The following is a 19,904-nucleotide window of genomic DNA, read 5'->3' as shown; positions in this document are numbered from 1 at the left end:
TGTTTTCATAGCATGAGCAAGAAGAGACTTCTCTTTCTAAATGGACTGAACAAGGTTATTATGGAAGTGGTAAACAGACTGAACATCTTAAGGGTTGTCTTTTCACATTGTCAGTGGGAGAAGGGAGGAAGATGGGGGGAGGAGGAGGGTTCTGAAGGTGGTATAATTTTTTTTTTCTTCTTTTAGGTCTGTTAATAAACTTCTTTATATTCTTTCAAGTTTGGTGCCTGTTTTGCATTTCTCCTAATTCTTATCTCACAGCAGATAAACAGTAATGAGTATTTTGGACCAAACCACTACACTAAATTGGTGTTTCCGCCCGGTTACAAACCGAACCCGCGACAGTGTCCCTTTAGCAAGGAAAGTGCAAAGCAAACAGATGTAATACCATTTCTTATGCATGACGATCTTTTAATATCTACAAAAGACTTGAAGAAATAAAACCCTAAGGGTAAGCTCTGAAATTCTGAAATCCATAGAAAGGCACCTGTCTTTTTTTATTTTTTTTTTTTTCCATTTGGCCTTTGTGCTTTCACATCACAGATTAAAAATGTGAATAGAGGTGAAACATTATTGAAATCAAGATTAATTAAATAACTTTAAATGTTAGATCACAAACTTTAAAAACAATACTATTAAAAGTGGTTTGCTTCAATTGTGTATTACGTGAAAGTGAAACAAATTCACATTTACTTTATGACAAATTTTACTGCATTTCTAAATGAGTAACTATCTTCAAAAATACACTTTTCATGGTTTTTATCAGACACGATTTATAATTAAAAGATTAGAACAATTTGTTTGGGTTGAAAAGACATTACAAAACAAAACACTTAAAATTATTAACAAAATATTACAGCCAAGTATTTTAGATATTTGAACTTGCCTTTCTTGGGTCGATTCAAAGACTGTGATACTTGCCAAGAAGGTCAAAAAAGGCTAACAACCCTCAAATATGTTTGTTTTCTTTTTAAAGCAAGGCTGCAACTGCAAAAATGGATAGAGTTAAGTAGAACAAACATCTTGAAACAAATTTATTATAAAGTGAGGTATGGTAGTGCTGAAGTGCTACAGTGGATTTCTGCATATTCAAACTTATTTCAGGTCAACTACTCTGAAGTTTGAGATCAGCAGACTGTGACTGCTTACTTCAATCTTTTGTTGTATGACCCTTTGCAGATGTCCAATGGCCACAAAGAAGATACATTCAATTAAGCAAAAACTAACATGATCAGATATGAATGAGCATATCTGGCAATTTAGAAGGCAAACTGTAAGTAAAAATGCAAGCATACAACTTATTCATAATAAATACATTTTCAGGCATTTGACATTATCAATATTTTTAAAAGAATTTAAATAATAAATGCAACTATTTTATACATAACTGTACCATTTATTATACACACAAGTATATCAGTTCCCTTTGTTTACAAAGGCTGGTTACAGATATATGGAATGTTACAGTACCATCTTGCATAAAATTTTAGTACAATTCGTACTTCAAAAAAGGGTGCAAAACACCAGCCTAATAAATCTGACTGAATTGAAATATTTTTAATTACATCATTAACACATACACAACAAGCTGTACATAAGCCCACTTTTCAATCACCACTTCAAGATACTGTAGCAAGTACATTAGATTATAAATGATTCCAACTAGTCAGTTAAATTTATTAAAGGTTTGCACTGCTACTCACTCTGGAACCTTTGAGATAAAGCCTGTATTCACGACTTACTGAGCTCTCGTTAGTACAGTTAAGAGGCAGTCAGCACTGGTTGCCAAAGTACTAGTCACAAGAGATTTCCTCAGAGAAACTTGAACTGGGAGCAAACATTTTTGGATATTCCCTTCAAGGATCAAAAAGAAGTTTTATGGGGTCAAGACTCTCCATTCTGTACCTTGGATGCTGGTGGATGCATGAAGTCCTTAAAGGGAACCAGTGCCTCCTTCAAAGCAGAGCACACTTCTGAGGATGAACAAGTGATACATTCTACTAAAGTCGGGTACAAGGCAATAACTTGTGCCCATGTGCTAGAATCAACTGCAGGGAAGAAAAGAACAGACTGAATCACTTACTACTGTCCAAATACTAACAACAGATTTTTTTCAATACCTCTAAGTCAGGGCACACTCACAGTGTGCCTAAACATAGGTACTTGGTGCTATACAGACACTGTGGCATCCATGCAGGGCACTCAGATATGGGCCAAGATTTCTGCAGGAGAACCATTTGTTTTTTCAACTGCAACTGGAGGCCAGATGGATAATATCCTTAAAGTGGTGCTACACACCTGTGTTTCTACATATAAGTCATTCACTGTGGTTTTGGGATAAAGAACTGACAAATTTAACATAATACTTCTATTCAATCTGTAACACACAAGCGTTTTCTGCCTGCTTTTCTCAACTGTTGACAGAAAATTGAACTGGATGCACATTTCACTTTTGGAAAATTGTCAGCAGTGAGACTTTCTATTGATTTTAGATCATTTCAGATTACAAGAACTATAGAACGCAAAGGTAGAAAACACTGGACAAAGACAAAAAATATCCATGGTGAAGTTTTGTTACTCCAACAAGTAAAATTAAACACTGTAGCATGAATCTTATTATAATGTCACTCCCTTGCTTATTTCTGTTTTAGCTCTGCTTTCAAAAAATAACAAAACCCTGGCTTCAGACAACAGTAATAATTATCTTAAATAAATAAAATTATTAAAAGGTAGAAGAAGTGAGAGTGAAATGATTCTGTAATTTTTCCAGTGGTTCTCTTTCTAAGAAAGTGTGTGGGAGGTTTGGCAAGCACTGCTGCATATGGACCAGGGGAAATATGTCTCTCATTGCAGGAAGAGGGATGTGGGGAACAGTCCAGCTGAGTTGGCTACTCTACCCCTCTAAGAGGAAGACCCACTAAAGTAGCACTTCAGTTACCTTCAGGGTTAGCATCCCGGCATAAAACTTGCACCCTTTTGCCATGAACCTTGGAAACTGTATCATTATAACTCTGGCTGCTCAGTGATGATGCAAATGAGGAACTGCCTCTTTCCAGAAACTCACCTGCCTGTGTTTTTCTGGAAAGGGTGTTTCATTTGTTTGTTTCAGGATTGAAAAGGGTGTTTTTTCCTGTTCCTCCTAATATCAAAAGCAGGGAGGTAGGGGGAAATGTATACACAATTCTGTCACAACTTCAGAGCCCAATACAGTGGGCTTAACCAAGACTCATGATTGTTTCCTTCTAAGAACTCTCCACACATACCGAAGGTGCAGCTTACAAGAGGAACAGGATACACGATTATAAATGAAATTGAGGTCTTTCATTTAATTCAGCCATTTAAATACATCTGTCAACCATTTACTCAGGCATCAATGAGCTAAGCTCAATCCAGGGGACAGGAAATAATAGAGCAGGAAGAGAGGGAAAGCAAGAGCACAAGTGTATGTATCTACCAGCCTGTCCATGCATTTAACTTGTACACCCCTTTAACTGCAGATTGCACCTATGTGAACATGATCCATAGCAACCTACAAAGGTATCATGAGAAGGAAAAAAGTGTCTAGCCAGGCTTCATATATTTAAGAATTCTATTAATATTTTTGGAATGGGTTTTTTTTTCTTTGTTTTCAGAAGACACCAAGCTTTATCTAATAAAGGACACCATAAATTGAGGTCTTCTCTTTTATTAAACATATCTTAGGTTCTTATACTTTTAGGCATGCTGGAAGAACTTTGTGGGGTTTCTTGCTGTCTACCTGCCACCTACATATACAAAGAATTACAGAATACTGACTCTTACAGACTACACTTTTCTTTCAAATTTCTGGGAAGACTACTAAAGGAAATAATAAATGCATCTTTGGCGAAGATATAATGTTACCTTATTTAGAACCATGTTACTTAACAACCATCAACTTACCATTTTCAGGTTGAGTCTTTTTAAGTGAATCTATGAGAGTACTGACAGCTTTTAAAACAAATATTATTTCTGTTACTTGCTGCCTACAAATGAAAAAATGCAAACAGTCAACTACTCATTTTTGTTTCAATAATATAAGTTTTATAGAAAAAACTTTCCCACCATTATTGCTGTTATCTCAGCAAGGACAGCTTTAGCTGTGATACTGGAAACAGCAACACCATACAAATCTCAATCTGAAAACACTCATATCAGGGTAAGTGATAAGGCTAACATAAAGATAATAATTTTCCACATTCATGATCAAAAACCTTCAAAAGTTAAGCAAATTTCAAGTAAGTTCCCATTTTAAAGAATTTCTTAGTATTTCAGTCAATTTTTCCATTTCAAGAACACTTACTTGAGTAATGATTCACAATATTGCTGTTTGGATGTTTTATCGTATTTTTGAGGATATTCTACCCACCTCTCAATTTAGAAACTACAAATAGCTCTACTGGGAATAAAAGGAAATCCGATTTCAGAAATATTAGCTAGAGAGATCAGAAACATTGTTTCAGTAACTGAAAATGTAACAGCACAGACTATGACCATTGCTACTTAAAGGTTTTTAAAAAAAAATTTGGTACCAGCAATTTTCTTTGAAATATCTTCCCCATAAAGATTTCCCTGCCTTTTAAATTTCATTATCTCCCACACCCCTCATTTTTTTCATGACTAAGTGATATTTTGAATGCAAACTTCTTTTCATAAAGTCCTGGTAATACCTTTATTTTCTAAAGACAACGCACATACCGTGGAAGAGGACATTTGCCACTCAATCTCTCATCTTCTATGTAGCGATGCAATACATCCTGTGACCTTTTCAAGAGCACAGAAAGTGCCATTCTAGAGATGTAGCCTTCTTGAGGAGTTGTGACTTTATTACTGAATGAAAATTGGAGCAGTGTTTCAAAACACACCTTAGAAAACTCCTCTCTCATTCGAATATCTATTTCAGCTTCTGTCGAAGTAAAATAATGCATTTAATTGTGCAGTGTGCATGATGCTGCATTTCAATCAGTTTATTATAAATTGAGAAAAGGTTATCACTTCTCTAGTATTAAAAAATATTAACAGTGATAAGAACAAATAATAAGAATACATTCTAAGAAAAAATGACTGTGCAAAAATCACAATAGTTCCAAAAACAAGAAATTCATTCTGCCACATTCTCAGTAACATGTCATGTACCTGACATTGCTTTAACTATAAAATACATGAAATAATCTAAAAACAGCAAACCCAGTCCTACATTGTAGGTACTACTCATATTTGGTACCGTACAATTCAAGTATTTTTCTATGTAATGGTTTATGTCCAGTTTTTTCATCTTTCCAAAAATCCCTAGAAATGTTTTGTCTTAAAGGCAGAGAAGGTATCTGGTTAGGTACACCATATAGTTACACTAAAGTCATTTAGTTTTTAAGAACAGGATATTATGTCCGTCTTACAATTGTCTGAAATGATTGCTAGAACTGGCACAAAGGAAAATAAACTATGTAGAAAGTAACACAAGTACAATATTATATATTATACAGTCCAAGCAGTAAGGAAGTAATTTTTTAAAAATTGCAAGGAAAGCTTGGCAACTTCCACAAAATATAGTTTATAAAAAATGTTAGATATCAAATGGTCTATATTGAATTTGTGCCAGGGAACTTCAAGTCTTTATCATAGTAAGTACTCTCAACATTTTAATTATTTTCTAGTAGATTTAAACACTGTATTTTTTTGTCATTCAGGTACCATACCTGTAAAGGAGGATGACTGAGAATGTATTGAGCCTTTATTGAGCATAGTCATTATTTGACCAACAAATTCCTTAGGAATAAAATTAGCATATGGCAGTATCTCTGTGCTGATAAGCTGCACCACCTAAAATAAATTACATATATTTATATTGGTTTTCTAAATAATAAAATTGTAAATCTAGTATGAAGAAATATTTAACAAGAGAGAAAGGCCTAATTAGACTTCACAAAATCTTCTATTGCTAGCATTTGAAATTTGCAGATATGTCCAAAAGTGTGGTCTTGCATGGGACAATTAACTTGAAATAATAAACCTTTCCCCCCACCACTTTTGCCAGAGTTTCTGATCAGATTTCAAATGACATTTGAAGTGTAGTCTTCAAATCGAATTTATGGTTTTGAAAAGAGAAAATCTAGCATGAGGAACCTCTCTCTCCCTTAACCGCAACTCAATACCCTCACTATGACATTAACACACATACCACATCCCTAACAATGTGACATCTGCAAAGCAGAACAAGTGTGTTAATTATCTAAACAAGCTTAAGGCAATACACATTAACAGAAATGCTCTCCATCCTTGTCTTGATGCTCCCATTCAGGAACAAAGTGGGTTTACGTCTCCATAAATTAATCCATTAGATTTGAGAATTCTGCTCACTGCAGGCAGAACTGCTCCCGTTCTTCATCCGGATATCTTTGTGTTCCAGCCACCCCTCTGGAAAGATGACGGTGATGAAACCACTGATACTGCCACGTCTTCTCTGCAACTCCTTTTGTTTTGTATCCCTAATCTCTGTTCTGCCACATTTCTTTGCCCTGGAGTTAAAGGGGACAAGTTGCTCCTCACTTCAAGTATCATCTTCTCTTAATTTTCTTCGGCCTTATGAAACCAAACATTTTCTCTTTACAATTACAGCGATCTTTGTGCTGCATGAACAACACATAATTTCTTCATTTATGCCAAAGCTTCTCAGTATTGAGAACACATTTTAAGGGGAACAATGTCTAAGAAAAAATGAATTTTTGCTAATCGCCCTCTCAATGCAGAAAGCACTCCTTTTATGTTTAATTGTCAGCTTTCTCTGTGGTCTACAATACCTGTGTAAATGCTCAGCAATAACATAATAGTAAGGATCACATAATGAGTTAGAGGCAGAAACATTCTGGCTTAGCCACTCTACACTGTTTTGAAGATGAGAGGAAAAGAAGCAGTTTGTGGCACCCCACTTCCTACTTTTTGCATCACCCTGAAGCAGCTGAATTCTGGGCCTATGAATTTCCTGTCTTGTTTTCAAAAATGAAAACAATATCACAGAAAAAGTAATGAAAGGGTAACTTTTCAAAAAATTATTTCAGAACCGAATGCAACTTGTCAATGTCACTAATTTGTTACTTGCAATAGTATATTTGTTAAAAGTTCCTTACCTCAACATCAATACTCTCATTCTTCTGAAATTCTTGAATTGAGAGATTATCAGGAGGTGTACTAAAAATAAACAAAGTGCATTATACTTTAAATTTACATCATGTGTAAGGAGGTAAGTATGGGAAAACACATTACATTTACAGTTATTACATGCATCAAGTTGGTACTATTATATGGTAATGATTAATGATCACAAGGCCAGGTTGGATGGGGGCTTTGACCAACCTATTTTTTTCACTCACTATGCAAGAAAAATACTTTCAAGTTTCAGCAGTTCATCTGTAAAAATTTTTTTTAATTTTACATTTTCCTCTACATTAATGAAAAACTTTTCATTAATGGGACATTACCATGTCCTTTTCCCCTGCTAACTGAAATTATGTATATGTTCTCATTCTTAATGAATTTTATTAAAAGAAAAACCCATTTTATAAACAATAGTTTTGAAGAAATTTAGAACTTTCTGGCGTTCTTTATTTATTTTCAGGTGAAATGTCCAGAAGCGATTCAACAGACCCTGTTGAATCAGAGCTAAGCACATGCTCACAGGCAAGGCAGCTGCCCAGTATAGGACTGTGAACTTGTGCCAATCCTGTCCTCGTAACGGTACTCATCTGGGCCTGTCTTCTCCATCCCATTGCCAATTTTAAAGAAAGTTTAAGAACCCTGAAGGTTTTGAAATCTCATTCAAATCTGGTTAGTTTAGCTGACAGATGTTTTGTTTTATTTTACATGATTTTTTCTTTCAGTGTTCCTGTATGTTGCTGACCAAGACAAACATGATTTTTCCGAGATAGGCTTGTTTCTTCCCCATCTTCTGAGTGCTTAGCATAACACACTGGAAGATCAGTCTTCACACCTACAGCTAATTTTCAGTTTGGACAATTATGAATGTATTATGTATGTACCAATGTATCTGCTTGAAAAATAAATATATCTCTGCTCCTCAAAGAGACTTCATGTAGATGAAGTCTAGATCAATTTATCTTTGAAATGGACAAGTGTTACATGTGTGACTAGAAAAAACCACAAAGAATAAAATATGAAATATTGTATTTATTATTGGGTTGTGTATTAAGCAGTCATGAAGTTTGGAATTTTATGTTGAAAACATAGAATAAAATAAAATATTAAGTAGTTGTTCAGTCAGTACCCTTTCTAACACACAGAGCTGTTAACTATGCAAAACCTTTAAACAGTAATGTAAGCTAGTATGATACATAGAAATGCAGGTCATGTTGAAATACAAGGGAAGATTTCACTCTGACACTTCCTAATTTATGACTCGCTGAGCTGAGGTTTACTTAAAGACATGTTAAGACCTTCCTGCCCAGTCATCCATATCTGATCTATCTTATATAGTACAGATTATGGTACGTATTTGTTCACGTAGCAAATTATTCCCAAGTAAATAGATTTTTGTAAGGTGCCTATATGGGTACATCTATCTAGGGGCAAAATACTTTGGTGTTCTGGCACAACATATCCAAACCATACTGGAGGGTCAAGAGCCAGGAAAGATAAGAGTGTGATGCAGCAACTTTCCCCAGTACAGAGCTCCCAGCCCCTGCCTACTGAACAGCGAGGGCTTCAGAGCCAAGAGCAAAAACCTAACAACCACCTGGAGTCCTGCTGTGCACAGCACTCTGTTCAGAAGCATCTTTTGGGAAAGTATTGATTTACTTCCCTCATGTGAGCATAGACGTCTGCTCTAATAAATTATATCTATATCTATATATCTACACACACACATTTGTTGAATTTTATTGTATATAATGGCTTGACATGCTTCTATGAAAGCCTCTGGGAAAGAAGAACAATATGAAATAATAAACAGACCAGCTTCTTACTTCTTACTAGAAGACAATTTTGTGTAAATTAAGTTATATAAAATGTATTAATTTTAAATGTCATTTTGATTTATGACAAAAATCAAGATTATTGAGTCTCCTCAGCTGTAGCTTGCTTTAAAAAAAAAATTTAAAAAGCTGAAACTTCTATCTTGGAAGTTGTTAATTCTCTATGACAGTAGTATTTTCCTTTTTCATTTACCTGGGCTCTCTGGGCTGTATTTGAAATTTCTTGTACAAAGCTGCAGAGACCATTTCTGCTGTGCTTTGTACATTTTAAACAACGAGTATCCCCTCTCATTTAGCCCCACAGCTGGCTTGAAACTGTTCCTATCCGAAAGATAGAGGTGGCACCGTGCAGAAGAGGTTCACTATCTTAAATACCGTTATTCACAGAGCTTTAATTTAAGGGTTCAAATTACAGTGACCTCTTGTCTAATCAATGCCAACTCAGTTTCACTGCCAGAAGCAATATTAGGCTATCTACACATACGGTTTCTAGGACCACAGTGACTAGAAGGGTTACGAGTTAAACTAGAAAAATGTTTGAAATATTGGTTAAAAACTTAGAACATCAGTGAAATAGTTTCATCTTTCTACCCAATGCTCAGCCAGGTGGAAACTTGGAGAACATGCATACAAAAATAAGACAAAGTGCACTGGCATATTTTAATGAACAAAGCTAAAGGAGATAAACTAATCAAATCTGTTATGCAGTGTTGCTCAAAGGACTGACTGCATTAAGGCTTTTGTGAGTCTTACAGAGATGCAGATGTTTCATATTTAGAACCATCCAGCAGTGCTAAGTCAGGCTTGGAGAATAAAGATTTGAAGAGAAGGTACAAAAGGAAGTAATTTACCTAGCTTTGCATAAAGCCTGGACAGACAATAGCACAGGACATCTAAAACATTTAATAGTGGAAAGTGTGGAGTATGACGATGTATCAAGAACGAAGGAAGAAAAGTAAGGGGTTTTTGTGAGATAAAGTTCTGGTTTACTTGAAACAAAGAGCTTAGAAAAAATTACAGAACGCCAGCATAAGAAAGTAAATTTTCAGTTCTAACCATATTCAGGTCTAACTGTATATATCTAACTATTCCTGTCACAAGGGGTGACATGTTAGAGAATGCTAAAAATCCAGACAACACAGTAATGGGGTTACTCTGTCTCACTGTCAGCCTCTTGGGGAGTCAACTGAACTGCATTTCCCAAATTCTTTGTGCTTCAGAACCTTTCCATTCCATGCTGGCTTTAGTCAATTTGTACACTCCTGCACATAACTTAATAACCTCCCTGTCCTGCATGACACATTTGCAAGTTGGAAAGCCACCAGAGATTACCTGACTCACAGCTGCAGTAAAGCCACTTGGTCAGGTTCAGCAGGGTTACTAAAACCAATTCAAGTTTATAAGTCATGAATCTAACTATGAGCATTCTCTTCAGCTGTGGCTCGGTTAATTGATTTTGGTGATATGGACAAAAGTCCAAGTAGTACCAAAAGTTTTAAAAAGCACAACTCATTGTTAATATAAATAAGTCAGGAAACACACCAAAAAACAGTTCTATACCACCTGGCTGGCCTTAAATAGAGGACCAACATGGATAGTTGGAAAGTACATTCTCATTGCCTTCCCCTGCAACCTGAAGGTTGACATGCACCTCAACTCAGCAATAAATTTTGGCTGTTACTTTCAAAACAGTGAATAAATTCTCTCAAATTGCCTTGGAATAAGGCACCACTATGACTGACATATGTTTTCTATGAGAATTACCAAAAAAAATTAAGGAACACACTAAATTTGAAAATTCTGAATTCAATTTCCTTGCAAGTGGAACAACTACAAATTCAAGAGACTGAGTAAACTGCAATTATAAACCACTAGAAGACACAATTTAGCAAATTTCAAACCAAAAGGGGCAGGTTGCCCTACTTGCTAAGGGTAGTTTCATAGCATCTTGCACAGAGTGCAGAAAGATTAAAGCAAAGAAAATCCGAAGAGAATTACCTCAACGTGGGGAACTTCCACAGCTATCTCTAGAGCCCTCCTTGCATCACAGCGAGAGAGACACGCTTCAGTAGCAATATGGGGAGGAGGAGGAGAACAAAGCGGATGAAGAAAAGGAGAAATGACTGCTATTACAATCATCCTGACTACTGGCATGGGGAAGATGTACTCCCTTTTCAGCTTTAATTTTTTTTAGGAGCACAAGGCTCAGGCTGATAGAGAGAACAGAAAGGCTATCTATCCTAAAGCTACCAAGGGACAGGGCTCTAACTGTATGTAGGGGAACCACACTCTTGGAAGACAAACTGCTATTTAGAAAAAGATTAACATAAGGCAGGTAAAAAAAACACAACCCCAAACCAGACATTCTGTAGCCACACAACATACAACTATGTAAGCAAAATCCATCTACTCACACCAAGCCTGCAAAGTGTAATGATAATGGGCATTAATTATAGTAACAGGTCAAATTTTCTTGTTGTAGCCATGTGGTTCTATAAAATACCAGCCTATTTTTAGTGTTTTTAATTATTTTGAACCTTAAAGTTTCTAGGTGAAAGAAAAATTTTCTACACTTTTCTAAGGACACCTTTAATTATGATTAAAAAATTTTTTCTAAAACATGTTTTGTATGTAAAGTTATAGTGTACACTCGTTGCTAAAGAGGTAAAACCAGACTTAAGACAGACATCATCAGGCATCATAAATATTCACACAAGTACTATTTTTCTTCTACCTCCAGAGAATATTTGCCCATGTGTGACAAATGGCAAAAGGTATTAGAATTAACATAAAGAGTAATAGCTTCTAGCAAGCAACACATTAAGATGAAATTTCTATGGTTGAAATAATATTCAAGTAAAGCATAAATCACTCACTGTAAATTAAAAAAAACCACAATATATTTGGCCAAAAAAGTAATGAAGATGATAGGGGATTATCCTGAATTACACCAAAGAGCTGTGATAATTTTACTTCCCTGGATTTATGAACAGTTAATACCAAAAAACTGTAGCAGTACCAGCCTTGGTCAGCTAAGAACATGCAAAATGGAACTGTTTCATTTGCTTTGCAAATATTTAGGAATAATTAAATTACAGCAAATAGTAATATGTATTCCCAAAGCAACTTTTAAGGGAACATACATTCTTCTACAATAACCTGAAAAACCTTCATTTTAATTCTGTAAACCCAACAATGATATAGGTTATAGGGCATTAACTGATGTGGACTGCCTGTCTCAGAATGGAAGCAGGAATACTGACTGCAGCTAAAAACAAAACCAAGCAAGATACTGCAAAGATTATTTTATATTAAAGAAACAGTGAAGCATAAAATAAAAATTTGGATGACTGAAGTGTCTTTTAATCCATCATGGTGATCTTTTCTACTTTAAGGTCCTCCTATTTAATAGAATTTTCTTTCAAATAAATGAAAAAACAATAGGAAGGTTTTTCACCTGATTGCCATATAATCCTATTGATGCTATTCCAAACCCATTCATTATTACACACATTTTCACTAATGGATGTGTCTCTAAAATAAATTTTCATTGGTATTTTTTTTTTGTTTGTTTTGGGCAAGCTGCTATTTATCCATCATTAGTAAATACAGCTGTGTTTGGTTGCTCACTTTTGTGTGTTTCAAAACTAAACACACAGCATATTAGTGTAAAGCACTGAGGAGCTTTACTGTTCTCTGTTAAAAAGAAAGATTCATTTGTTACTGAAATCAGCATATACACTGAAAATCAGGGAATTAAATTCTTCATGTTCCACTGTGTTCTTTATTCTAAAACACTATTAGATATACTTAAAGTACTCCTGAAAGATGCTTGCCCACAGATGTTTACAGAAGATGGAAATTCCATACCACTCCTAAGCAGTTACCTAAAATACCTAACCTTCCTTAGAGTAAAAGGTTTCCTTAGTGTCTAACCTAGATAATTTTTGCTGTACTGAAATAGATTTTTACCCATTGCCAAGGGACAAAAAAATTTCTTCTCTGAAGCAAGCTTTTACTATATTATGAAAATTGATAATGTTTTGCTAATGATATATTCCTTTGGTTGAACAAATAAATAGATCCAAGGCCAGGCTGGATGGGGCTCTGAGCAAGCTGGTCTAGTGGAGGGTGTCCTGCCCATGGCAGGGGGTTTGGAACTAGATGATCTTCAACATTCCTTCCAACTCAAACCATTCTATGATTCAACGATTAAATTGTCTGTCTCTGATTATTACTACTTTTCACTTCTGGACTTTCTCAACCTGCCCGTTGGAAATTGAGAATGTGTTCCATTCTTGAGAGGAATCTGTTCATCATAAATATGACTATTAGCTACCTTTTTCATTAAGTATCATAAATAAAGTGTGGTTAATTATTAAGGTGCAGTCAATTTATCTTAGGTAGAAACAAAAGCAACATAACTATGGGCTTCTAAGTGAACAGCACTATATGAAGTAATTTTTGAAAATTCATAGTAAGTGGAGTATTTCAAGATGGAACTCAGGAGAAATATATATAGTTAATGCTGTTCACCTTAATTAGAAAAATACTGTTGCAATTCTGTTCAAAGTGAAGAAAGGAACAAATTGAGTACATATCAGCAGCTCTTTATCAAATCTACAATAAATGTCCTTGGGAGTCCATACAGAACTCCCAGTCCTGTTCAGAAAGACTGTGCCTTATATTGAGAGTTCAGCTGAGCTCTTGCTTGCTCTTACACTTCACCTTTTGATTGAAGCTTTTGCTATTACTTTCTAAAAGTATAGCTTTTTGAAGTAGACAGATTGGTTACTTTCTCTCCATCATTCATTAAATAATTTTCAGATATCAAATAGCTCTACTGACACATATAGTGAACAAATTACTTATAAGAATTTCCCTTTAAAAATAATAAAAAAAAAGGAAATAGTATTTACCTTTTTGTGAATAAAAAGTCTTCAAAAGTGTTTGCTAGCTCTGGCCACATACTGTCAAATTTTCCAGATGATGCATGCTGTCTTGCAACAGGTAGTCCAATGGAGAGAACTTTGAGAAGAGAGGACACAGCTAGCTTCCATGTGCTTTCAGAAGGACAGGAGTACTTCAGACTGAGGGGTATTCTTAGTGTCTGCAAAATGAAAGTCAAAACAAAATTTATAGTTGCACAGACAAATCTAAGATTACAGCAAGTTTCTGCACAAGATCTTGAGAGACACTGTCACATGTGGTAGTACACATCCCTATCTTTTCAGCTAGTATATGAGATGGCCTTCTACAAATGTAATTCTGAGGATGATTTATCGTATACCAGCTGGCTAAAGCACAGGTCTGTAGCCAAGTACAAGGTTAGAAGAAGAAATTGATTCATTATCAATTCCACCATGAAATCACACACTAATTTTCTTTTTCTGTATTGCCATCCACCATTTCTGCTAAGTCTGACAAATGGGCTTTCCTAACATCTAAGAGACTGCAGGCAGTCTATCATCAGTGTATTCTGGAGAATTCAGTCCCATTCCTATAAAGCCATTCCAAGTGCTTCCACAGTAAAGAAAAAAAGCCTCATTGAATTTAGACTTTTCCTAGTAAAGTTGAACTATATACATAAACACTGGAAGAAATCTGGACATTATTGACTGTTAAACCACATCAAATTTTAAGTAAGAACAGTTAGTGAAATTCTAAGATAAAGGCTTCAATACAAATCAAATGTAAAGCAGATGAAAACACAGCAAATTTTAAGCCTTTTAGATAGTCATCTTCAGTATCTATAAAATAAAGTCATTTATAAATTTGAAAACATTAGTCATATGAACTACTTACACATATATGCATTCCTTTTAGTATTGTTAGTCAAAGTGACTTAGAACCTGATAGTAATTTATCTTGGAAAACCAATTATTTACTTGACATTTCAAATACATAGTGACTAAATTCAGGTACTATATGTATGTCCCCCATGCTTTTAGTTCAGTGTCTGATTTGAGGAAAGCAAAGGGAGGAAAGACTCACTCTGACTCTAATGAGGGTGTCAATTATAATTAACTCTATGGCAAAAAATTATGACAGGTAGAATCTCACTCTAGAGATAAACAGAGTATTTTTTTTCTGCTGCTATTGGCCATATGTGTCAAATCTAATTCCAAAATCAACATGGGCTTTAGAGACATGAAAAATAAATTTAAAAGCATTTTCATATATTGCAATAGATTATATGATATATATTATATAACTGCAAATGTTACAGAAAAAGGGGTATTTCTATCGGTTTTACAAATGCCATTAAAACAGAAGTGGAAAACAACTGCATTAACTTTGAAATACAAATATTTAATTCCTAACAGATTTCAAATAATATCACCTGCTTTAATTCATCTGCTTTAACCTTCAGGTTTCTAAATTTCTATACAGGAAAATCCTCATGGCAGCCAAGGCATTGCAAACAAGCTAGGTCATATACGTTTTTATTTTCCGAACATTTACTATTACTTCTACTATTTACTAAAATTTTTTTCTGAAATGGAATAGTCAAAAAAAGTGAAGCATTTGACAATTTCACCCTAAAGGTATATTTGCTCACCTTTAACATCTCATAGCTGCATTGACACATGAAGTAATTTAAAACAAATCAAAAGTAATAGAGCACAGGCCCCTGAAGTATATATGCCAGTGTACAGAAACTGGTCTTTGGCCTTCAGTGCCGTATTTACTAAGAGGCCTATTTACCACATTTAGGTGCTAACACTTCCAAAGATGAAAATTTTGTGGCCTAACACATTTATTGATTTTTATCTTAACACTGAAATACTGATGCTGACATTACCCAGCTAAGAACAATACACATAGTCTAATCAACAGCCTTCCAGCTCCAAAAGAAATTATTCCCCACTGCTCATCTTCATAAAATACCAATCCGTTTACTACAGCTTTAAGCTTCTCAGAAAGCGTTTGTCAACACTAGCTGAAAATAAAACTCATGATTTTCAATATAAGCTCACTAAATTCAGAGCACATGCAGGTCAAACTTTTACCTTAATAATGTTCTGAAGAACCTTCTCTGTTACCACAGCTTTATGGCAAGCTGTCTTTTGGTATAAGTCCACCACAACTTCCAGTGATCTCTCTGCAAATGGTACGTAATTCAATGCCACCCATTCTGCCTAGGAAAGGAAATTAGTAAATTACTAAATTATACATGAAAACATACTAATTAAGGAACAGAAAGTGTATGTTTTGCATTGAACTCTTGGTTTAATGCATGCAAGGTTTGCTAAGAATATGGTCCAAGCAACAAAACTGCAAATACAATGTAGTCTGGCTAAGAAAATGTACTCTACATTGAAGTAAAGTACATTTAAGTAGGAGAAATGTTGCAGTCTAAGCAAGACAACTACATTAGGACAATCTTTAAGGAAATTTAACTCACCGGTGCAAATAGTTGTATCTAGTGTGATTCCATTGTGTTGCAGGACAAACAGAATAAGAAGAATTAATACATACATAATAGTTACCTCTTTGATTACACTGAATCAGATGCTCATGCTTAGTGAACAGCAGTGTACACAAATAGAATTACTGAACACGTTCCATTTCTTTACAGCACGTGCAATTCAAAAATCTGAAGCTTGAGGTAATTTTGTCCATTCAAAATGATAATGTCTGTGTTAAATTTAGTACCTCTTGTAGGACAAATTATTTTAGATTAATTCATGTACAAATTCAGACACATTTGCCTAGTGTCCAAGCTAGACCTTTCCTACGTGAAGGAATACAAAGTATAAAAGTAAAGAAGAATGCAAAGGGAGTAAAAGAAGATAACAAAAGCATGTAGAAAAAACTTACTACACAACATGCACAGTTAAGTTTTTACAGATTGAACAAATGCATCTTGCTGAACAACTTATATCTTAAACTGAATTGGATTAACCAGCCAAGTGAAATAAGTGAGATTTCTTACTAATTACCTGATTATACTTTGCATTTGCAATGTGCTTAGTTTCAAGCTGTCCATACTGTGGAGGCTTGCAGGAAAATTCTACAAAGGCCAGCAGCTGGTCAAAGATTGCAGGATACATTATCTGCATACCTTCTGAGCCCACACATATAGCCTTTATCAAAAGAAAATACAGAAGTTTAATATATATTTCTTGAGCTTTTGCTTTCAACACCTGCATCAGCAAGGAACTCCTACAGAAAAATCCCCATATAAGACTATGCAAGAGTCATGCTGTATGAAAGACAGTGTACAGTTCCAACAGTTTAAGAAAATTAAATTTTGTTACTTTATTGAAGTAAATAAAGTGGCAAGATACCTAGTTCAGTAAATACAGCTATCTCATCCAATAAAAGGTATCTTTTCTTCACAAACTCGGCTTTGACATGTCAGTAAAATAAGATGTATTATATAAGTCTTGTATATAGATCTCACCCACATCATCTTTAAGTTCTACTTCAATAAACATTTAAATCTCAGAAGTAAATCATAGAAGGCTTCAAAAAGTAGTTAAAAGAATGTCATATAGAAAGGAATGTAAATAAAATGAGAATTATATGATTTGGTATAGCTGAAACTCATAATCTTGCTTTAAAATGGAAAACATTTCAGGAACAGTGTACTTATACTATCAAAAAACCTCAAACCCCCTGTATACTACAGCAGTAAAAGACTAGAAGACGAGTTCTAATGAAAAATAAAAAGACAATAAAGAACAAAACAAAGGCTGTAAAATGGGCTCAACATATGGAAGCCTGAAAGGAGACCCAAAGCTCCTTTCTGTATCCATATTCTTGAGTCACAATGTCCTTTGTTAGTGGAATCACATTATAAAATACCTTTATTCAACTAGTCAGGGGTCAGTCTGAAAAATGTTACCATTTTTTTATGCTATTCAAAATGCAAAGTTGTTCCACAACTTCTGAGAAAATCAGAACTGACTCAGGTCTTCCTGTATCAGCAAAGGACCTGATCCTACATGCAAACACATAGACGTGTTTTATTTCAAAGACTGCAAATATTTACATACTCTTCTTTAATGCTTCTGTGTGTACTCCTGAGAGTATCAATTGATTTAAAGAGAGGAAGAAGGTACTCTGGCCTAAAGCAAAACCATCTGACAGATGGCCTTTGCTTCACATCAGTGCTGGCTGGTTGCCTTGCCATGTGAACTGTACTGTTTATACAGCCAAGAGGAGCAATCACGCAACTTCACAGAACTTACTCATGTCCGAAAATACTTTAAGTAATGTTTTTAGGAACTTCAGTGCTGTTGTGTTAGTAACATAAGCATAGGTGGGATGGGAGGTTTGAGGTACCATCTTATGGAAGTCGGTATTTGCAAAGGCTTGCAACTGCGATGGTAACCTGCTCACACTGGGAGTGGGGAAGGGAGATGTTGTACTTTCTCATGCGGAGTTACTGCGTTTGTTATTGTTTAGAAACCTTCAGCTACAACAGTTTAACATCTTGACAAGAACAAGAGTATAATAATGCGCAGTTTTTCCTCATGTTAAAAACTCTGGTAACCCCTTCTTTGAAAAGCCCTAATGCCTGCAGCCTTTAGAAGCTAAGATCATCTGGATAAGGAGACTAACAAACAGAAAAATCTGAGATGAATAGTGTCAGAGACTGAAATATTATAGTTTATTACTTAAATATTTTCTTAAAGGATTTTTACAACTGTAGAAGATTTTTACAATTACAGAAGCTGCAGAGAAGACCACTGCACCCTGAACAGGGCCCTGACTGAGGCCTTACACTGCTCGCTGATGAAGATAAAGTAACAACTCAGGGCTGGGGACATTCACAGAGCACAGGCTTAACACCTCCAAGGTGGAGACCACAGCCCCAGGGCTATCAGCTGCCAGGCTCACACAAACCCCTCAAAGCAAAGGGTGGAGGAAGGAGAGGCTTTGGGTATCTTGGAAAAGCCTCTGGTCAGAGGTGCAGTGACTGCCTATCCTCCACTGTGCAGAGGAGCCCAGCTGAGGGGTCCTCACTGGGGAAGGGGGGGAAGCTTATCCACAGCAGAAGGGGTGACATGGCCCATCAAAGGGGCCCCCCTCAAAGGGGTCCCCCGACCCTGCACCAGAGATGATGCAACACACCCTCAGTGTTGCAAGGGACAGTGTCAAGTTGGCCCCTGGCAAGGGGAGACACGTGGGCTTTCCCACCTGGCCCAAAGTGTACATTAATCCACGGGATTCTGCACTCTTCGGCGTGTGGTGGTGTGGCCATGGCGGCGATGGGGGACCCTAACCCCCAGCAGATCAGATGGAGGGGAGCAACGAGATGTCATCAGGACCCTCGGATGGGTGATCTGCTTCCACCTAACCCCTGTCACCTCTTCCTGTTCCCCCCAGCCCCCCATGCACACTTCTTTTCCTATTCTTCTCTTTCCCTCTCTACTCTTAAATAAAATACATCAATTTTTTGGCATCAACATCTAACCTCGTTTGGTTTTAATCTCATTTCTGGGAATATTTTGAACCTTCTGAGTTCCTTCCTGTTTATGCACAGAGACTTAGCTTGCTTGGCTTTTCTGGGTTTAAACCGGATCGTAACAAATAGATGGACTGATCAAATGGGGAAAACAGGATTTGGGCAGGACTGAGCTGCTGGAAAAGGGAGGATAAAAAAGGGTCAAGCCTGACTGGAAAAGGATGAAAATGTAGTAGACACGACTGGTTTTAAAACTTCATGTTATTTATATACCCACATACAAAACTGAGATTTAATACCAGCTTCTATCCAAGCAAACCAAATTGAAGTTCAAATAAAATAATTTACTCCATAGCATTTCCATGGCAGGGATGGTTGGAACTTGATGATCTTTAAGGTTCCTTCCAACCCAAGCCTTTTTATGATGCTATTCTTATACCTCTATTTTCAAAATACATGAATGAATATTTCTTAAAACCAGT

General features: G+C 35.8%; 1 protein-coding gene across 4 annotated transcripts in view; it reads right to left on the bottom strand.

Moving 5' to 3' along the window:
- Positions 1-472: 472 nt before the first annotated feature.
- The window catches only part of MON2 (MON2 homolog, regulator of endosome-to-Golgi trafficking), a 68,463-nt gene continuing 49,031 nt past the window's right edge, over positions 473-19,904 (bottom strand). For 2 of the 4 annotated variants that reach the window (XM_039571067.1, XM_039571068.1), the window contains 9 exons: positions 16,949-17,092; positions 16,411-16,428; positions 16,016-16,144; positions 13,922-14,112; positions 7,143-7,203; positions 5,715-5,838; positions 4,717-4,924; positions 3,922-4,004; positions 473-2,048 (listed from right to left, as the gene is read on the bottom strand). In XM_039571067.1, the coding sequence (XP_039427001.1) occupies positions 1,885-2,048; positions 3,922-4,004; positions 4,717-4,924; positions 5,715-5,838; positions 7,143-7,203; positions 13,922-14,112; positions 16,016-16,144; positions 16,411-16,428; positions 16,949-17,092 (1,122 nt within the window). In that variant the 3' untranslated portion in view covers positions 473-1,884. The remainder of the gene's footprint in view (positions 2,049-3,921; positions 4,005-4,716; positions 4,925-5,714; positions 5,839-7,142; positions 7,204-13,921; positions 14,113-16,015; positions 16,145-16,410; positions 16,429-16,948; positions 17,093-19,904) is intronic. The other 2 variants (XM_039571070.1, XM_039571071.1) reach the window with 1 other exon arrangement.

This window comes from Corvus cornix, chromosome 1A, assembly GCF_000738735.6.
Source record: "Corvus cornix cornix isolate S_Up_H32 chromosome 1A, ASM73873v5, whole genome shotgun sequence".
NCBI lineage: Eukaryota > Metazoa > Chordata > Aves > Passeriformes > Corvidae > Corvus > Corvus cornix.
This window is presented reverse-complemented; position numbering and strand designations above follow the sequence as displayed.